Source organism: Nyctereutes procyonoides, unplaced genomic scaffold, assembly GCF_905146905.1.
Source record: "Nyctereutes procyonoides isolate TBG_1078 unplaced genomic scaffold, NYPRO_anot_genome, whole genome shotgun sequence".
Lineage (NCBI taxonomy): Eukaryota > Metazoa > Chordata > Mammalia > Carnivora > Canidae > Nyctereutes > Nyctereutes procyonoides.
This window is the reverse complement of record NW_026575125.1, coordinates 57,347,211-57,353,210: the sequence shown is the minus strand read 5'-3', so window position 1 is coordinate 57,353,210 and position 6,000 is coordinate 57,347,211. Positions and strand designations below refer to the sequence as shown.

Genomic DNA, 6,000 nt, shown 5'->3' with positions numbered 1-6,000 from the left:
GAGAGAGAGAGAGAGAGAACAAGTGAGAAGGACAGAGGGAGAGGGAGACAGAGTCTCAAGCAGACTTCACACTCAGCACGAAGCCTGACATGGGGCTCAATCCTAGGACCCTGAGATCATGACTTCAGCCAAAACCAAGAGTTGGACACCCATTGGACTTCATCATTCAAGCACTCCTGGTATGTTTTTTATACATCAGTACTGGATTGAGTTCACTTTTTCTAGTTTATCATTTATGTTCATAAGTAAGATTGACATATATTTTTCTTGTTTAATCCTTGTCCATGTTTGGTATGAAGTTTGTACTAGCCTCATAAAATATATAGGACATCCGGATAATTGCAGTGGTTTAATTAAATTTATTTGTCCCCTCTGCTTTTCAAACTCCACCCAAATAACAAAGATTTAAACAGGAATGCATCTATAAGGACAAGGGGTAATACAGAGGTCTTTGCTAAATTATTATTTTTAAGAGCTAATGAAAATACAATAAAATGGTTAGATATGACTAAGCTGGGTTGCAGGTCCATTACCATTTCTTTGTAATTTTTAGTTATGATGAAATATTTCTTAATGTTAAAAATACACAAAAAATAAAGATGTTAATTAAAGAAAGTTAATTAGAGAAAGTTAGAGAAGCTCTAAAAGTGCTTCTCAAATTTTAATGTATATATGAATAACTTAGGGAATTATTAAAATGCAGATACTGAATCATTAGGTCTGGAGTGGGGCCTGAGATTCTGCATTTCTTTTAGGGTTCCAAGTGATGTCAATGCTGGTGCTCCGTGGACCACCCTTTGAGTAGCAAGATTTTAAGGTAAATAAAACAAGGCAATGTGATAGAGAGTGGCAGGAACAGGAAGTAGTTTCTTTAAATAAGGTACTCTTGAAAAGTTTCTGTGAACAGTGATATTTGTGTCATTAAAAAGTCTCCAGGAAGAAAGGATGTTCCAAGTAGAGGAAAACGCAAGTGCAAAGGTACTCAGGTAGAAATACTTCTGGCATTTTCTAGAAACAGAAAAGGCTACTGTGGCCTTCTTAAAGGACTTAAGTGTTTTTTCCACATTTCAGGTGTAATTAAGTGGAATTGTCACCGTATTTGGAGTCACAAATCCTAGGTTTGGTTTTCATCACATTAGTTCTGGGACCTCTGTCATGTTACAACCTGTTTCCTCATAAATATGTGAATATTAATGAATAATACCTATTATCCGGTATTGACATGGGGATTAACTATTAAAAAGCACTCTGTCGGGCAGCTCCAGTAGCGCAGCGGTTTAGCGCTGCCCGGAGCCCAGGGTGTGATCCTGGGGACCCCGGATCGAGTCCCACATCGGGCTCCCTGTGTGGAGCCTGCTTCTCCCTCTGCCTGTGTCTCTGCCTCTCTCAATCTGTGTGTCTCTCATGAATAAATAAATAAAATATTAAAAAAAATAAAAAGCACTCTGTCAAAATACTGCACACATAATTATTGCATAATTAAAGTGCTGTCATGTGATCTGAGTCTGCAACAGCTATTTATAGTGGCTTTTATTGTGTGTTCCTATGTCTCTTTAATCATTTCAGACACTTATGTGTCAAGTTGCTATTGGCCCAGTTGGTCTGTCTGTGCAGTTCTCTAACAGTGCATGACTCTTGCTATACTTCATGTTCTATTTCTGGGTGTGATGGAAATTTTCTTTGACTGATTTGGCTCATATTTTGCCCACTTTAGCTCATCAGAGAGTAACTACTTGGGTATTCCAATAGGATTCACATTTCTTAATCAGAAGAGTTGACTTATCGTAAATACTACTTCAGTAAAAATATGTTGACTCCAAAGAACTCTTAACTGTTGATCCATGCCTTTAGATAATTCTAATGAAACTTCTCAAGAATCCTGAGAAATTATCTATAAGTTTAGGTGTTTCAGAATTCTGAGGTCTTAAGATTCTATATGGCCTCTAGACTTTCAATTAAACCTTGTCTTTGGGGACATTTGTGTGGCTCAGCAGTTGAGCATCTGCCTTTGGCTCAGGGTATGATCCCTGGGTCAGGGGATTGAGTCCTGCATTGAGCTCCCTTCGAAGAGCCTGCTTCTCCCTCTGTCTGTGTCTCTGCCTCTCTGTGTCTTTCATGAATAAATAAATAAAATCTAAAAAAATAAACCTTGTATTTGAGTTATAGACATCTTTAGGGTAAGGAATAGTGGAATTGCAGCCACGATACCCCTGTTCTAATTCTGATTCTAATACCACATGGCCCTGGTCTTCTTTATCTACTAGGAATGAGGAATACTTCAGAAAGCAATTGTTAAGAATGAACAAAATAATGTGTATGAGTGTTTCTGCAAGTATACAAATTCAGAATATTACTTTGCCACATAATATCTAACAATCACTCACAAAATATAATGGTACATAAATTACTACATTTCTTAAAAAATAGAACGTTAATGTAGAATGCTTTACCTGGGTAAAAGATACAGTGGCAACATTCAGCCCTAGTAGAAATCACTGGTAGAGTCTAGGGTTTCTCTAGTGTAGTTTTGCTCTTAACCCAGAATAGATGCTGAGTAAATATTTACTGATGACGATGTAGACATTAATAAGAGACCATTACTGATCTCTCAGCAAGATAGTAATAAGCCAGAAACATAAAACTGGTTGCTAAGTCCTGTCAATGCTATCTCCATAGTATCTCTGGAATTGGTCTATTGCTGCTGCTACTGCTAGGTTCAGGTCTTTATTTTATGACTGAACTATCGTATTAACCTCATGACTCCAATATGAATTCCCTTTGACCTTTCCATTTGAGCCAGAGTGGTTTAATGTACATACAAATCTGATCATGTTACTCTGCTGATTAAAACCCTCTCTCTATTGGCAAACAGGATCAAGCATTAACTTCTTAGAATGAAATACAAAGTCCTTCACCAACAGGCTTCTGATTACCCAGGTTCATTTCTTACTACTTTGCCATATACTCCCTAGAATCTTGAAGATGGGAGTATTTTCTTATACCTTCTTGCTTTTAAATATGCCATTTCCTTTACATGAAAGGGGGTTCAACCTCTTCAATTGGAAACTTTATTCTTCTTCTTCAAATAACTGCTCAACCATCCTCTTCTCTGGAAACTTGAGTGTAAAATGAATTTTGAAACAAAGTAACTGCGTGTGCCATGCATTTCCTTTGTCTTCAACAGACTTATCAGTAGTCCACGATGCCTCTATGTAAGGAGTTCATAATTATTTGCCTGTATTGTGTAAAAAATTTGAGAATGCAGCAATGAATATAAAATTGCAATTGCATCACTGTCTACAGGGTTTTAGACAATGATAACACTTGGAAATGCAGTTTTGCAGAAAACTGTAAGCATATTTCATTATCATTTTGTTTGATGATAATGATGAATGATATAGGAAAAGATATTAGGGTTCGAAGCCAACAGCAAGAAAGAGTTCTTAAGACATCTTTCATGGGAGAAGGTGGTTTTCTTGAAGCACAGAGACATGACATGTGGGCAGAAAGAGCTGTACTGGAGTCATGGTGTGGCCTATTATATACTTTCAAGTTGGGAGGGGGTTAGGGATAGTGTAAGCCTGCCAGACATTTTGGAAACAACATTTCCAGGATGCTGAGGGGGCTACCTGTTGTTAGGAAAGGTCCTTTATTACTGTTTAGTAAAAACTCTGTCAAGAGATTCTTCCGATGTATATCGGTGGGTCATATGCTTGGAGGGTGATTGCCAACATGTATCTGGGGTGGTGGAGGTAGAAATAAAGGAAGTTTCCAAAGAAATTTTTATGTGTTAAAGTAGACTTACAGGATCCTTTGGTGGGGGTGGGGGAGCGAAGGTTGTCTTTTGCCCTTAGTGATAGGGAGAGCTAGGTTCTTATCTCATGGAGTCAAAGAATTAATCTCGCAAAGGAGAGTGAATAAAGTGATAAAAGTTTTTTAAATATTTTATTTATTTATTTATTCATGAAAGACCCACAGAGAGAGGCAGAGACATAGGCAGAGGGAGAAGGAGGCTCCCTGCAGGGATCCTGATAGGAGACTTGGTCTCAGGACCCTGGGATCATGACCTGATAAGAATAAGCAGAGGGAGGGACGCCTGAGTGGCTCCGTGGTTGAGCGTCTGCCTTTGGCTCGGTAGTGGTCCCTGGGTCCTTGGATCAAGTCCCCCATCAGGCTCTGCTTGAGGAGCCTGCTTCTCTCTCTGCCTGCGTCTTTGCCTCTCTCTCTGTCTCTCATGAATAATTGAATAAAATCTTTAAAAAAATAATATACAGAGGGAAAATGGAGTGAAGCGTTGCACTGAGTTGGGGGCTGTAAGAGAAAAGTGGAATGCTTGGACAAGATAGGGTTGGCAGATTTAGCAAATGCAGTATTTGAGACATAATTATACTAAAAAAGTGACTCGTTTATCTCAAGTTCAAATTTAACTGTGAATCCTGAATTTTATGTGGCAAATCTAGGAAAAGAGAGAAAGACACCGTTATTCTTATATTACCGGTTGTGTAAAACACTAAGGACAGGCTCAGGAAGATAAAAGCGGTTGAGCACAAGCATCTGACTCTTCACGGAGAAGCTATTTCCGGTCTTCGGCCCTGAGGAAGATGAGGGGGAGGGGAGAGAAGATTACTGGTGCTGAGTTGGTCCGCTAAAGTCCCACAATCCTCTGCTCTTGGTGTCCTTTTCCTCGCTTAAAATGGCGCTGCTCGCGATACGTTCTTCACGTTGGGTAGCTGCAGCGGCTTCTTTGGAAAAGCGCCGGCTTGTCGTGTTTCTGATCCGGCCTCTAGGTTTTGTCCGTGGCGCTGGTACTCAATGGAGATCACGTCAGCTCCGCGCCTCGGGAACCGCTCGAATTTCCCAGGTGAGTTGCCATTCACATGGTTGAGTAAGGTGAAGGACAAAGGGACCTATAGCGAAAAGTTTGCCCTTCTCTCCTTGGGTCAGAGAGAGCACCAATCAGACAGGTTGTCAGGGCTAACTCACATCAGTAAATGAAGGAAATTGGGGTTAGTAATTGAAAGAATGAAAAAAAATCTTAGTGGCATAATAGTACGGGACGGAGGGTTCCGGGCAGAGGGCACCTGGAATGCTAGTGACTCTCACAGGATTTACGTGTTGTTGTTGTTGGTTTTTCCTGAGTTTAAGGGGCGGGGTAGACAGGATTCCCAGATTGGTTATCCTTCTAAATGTAAGGAAAACAGGGCAACTTTCCGAAGTTAAATGGAATGTGGGATCAGTATGTCCATGGTTCAGATTTTACTCAGTTGGAAGTAATAATTGGGGTAATTGCTGTAAGATGACAGCAAAGCTACCTGTAAACAAGAGGCAAATTTGAGTTGGCACTAGTTAACTCTGCTGACCGTGCTTCTTGATAGGCCAAAACCATAACTATCTTTCTCTCCAATACATTGGCTGCCCAAAATTCGTATGTAAACACGATTGTCCTGTGATATGAAAATTGTGTTCTTCTGTGCATACAGGTCACTTTGGAAACCATAAAGCTAGTTATCTTTAATGTAGTTTTTGTTATAGAGCCTCTTAATATTTTTGTCCATTTGTGTTATACTTGACAGCTTTAAAAAATTATTTGTACTTGTACTTTAGTATATCTTCTTATAAAGTCTTGCCAAAAGTTTAATTGCCACCACTTGTTCATCAGTATTATTGAAGCATTGTCAGCTTTGTATGAGGAGCACCCTCATAAATTTCAATTCTGTGTGAATACATGTTTAACATCTACTGTAATCATAGGGCTATGCTCAATAATGGGGGTACTAGAAGAAGCATACATTAATGTCTTCAAGATTGATCAATTTAGTTAAGGAGATTAGATCTGTGCATTACAAAAATAATTAAAAAGCAATGTAGGTATCAAATAGTGTAAACAGGGCAGTAAGCATCTAGAGGAAATGGTGAAAATTAAGGATCAGATTACAGAGGGAATTTCATGCTGTTGAAGAACTGGGGAGAACATTTTAAACAGGGCAAATATGGAATGAC

General features: G+C 39.2%; 1 protein-coding gene across 4 annotated transcripts in view; it reads left to right on the top strand.

Annotated features, from left to right (window-relative positions):
* The first annotated feature begins 4,680 nt into the window (after positions 1-4,680).
* Positions 4,681-6,000, top strand: part of ABCB7 (ATP binding cassette subfamily B member 7) — a 186,781-nt gene continuing 185,461 nt past the window's right edge. For 3 of the 4 annotated variants that reach the window (XM_055337807.1, XM_055337808.1, XM_055337805.1), the window contains exon 1: positions 4,681-4,861. In XM_055337807.1, the coding sequence (XP_055193782.1) occupies positions 4,694-4,861 (168 nt within the window). In that variant the 5' untranslated portion in view covers positions 4,681-4,693. The remainder of the gene's footprint in view (positions 4,862-6,000) is intronic. The other variant, XM_055337806.1, reaches the window with a different exon arrangement.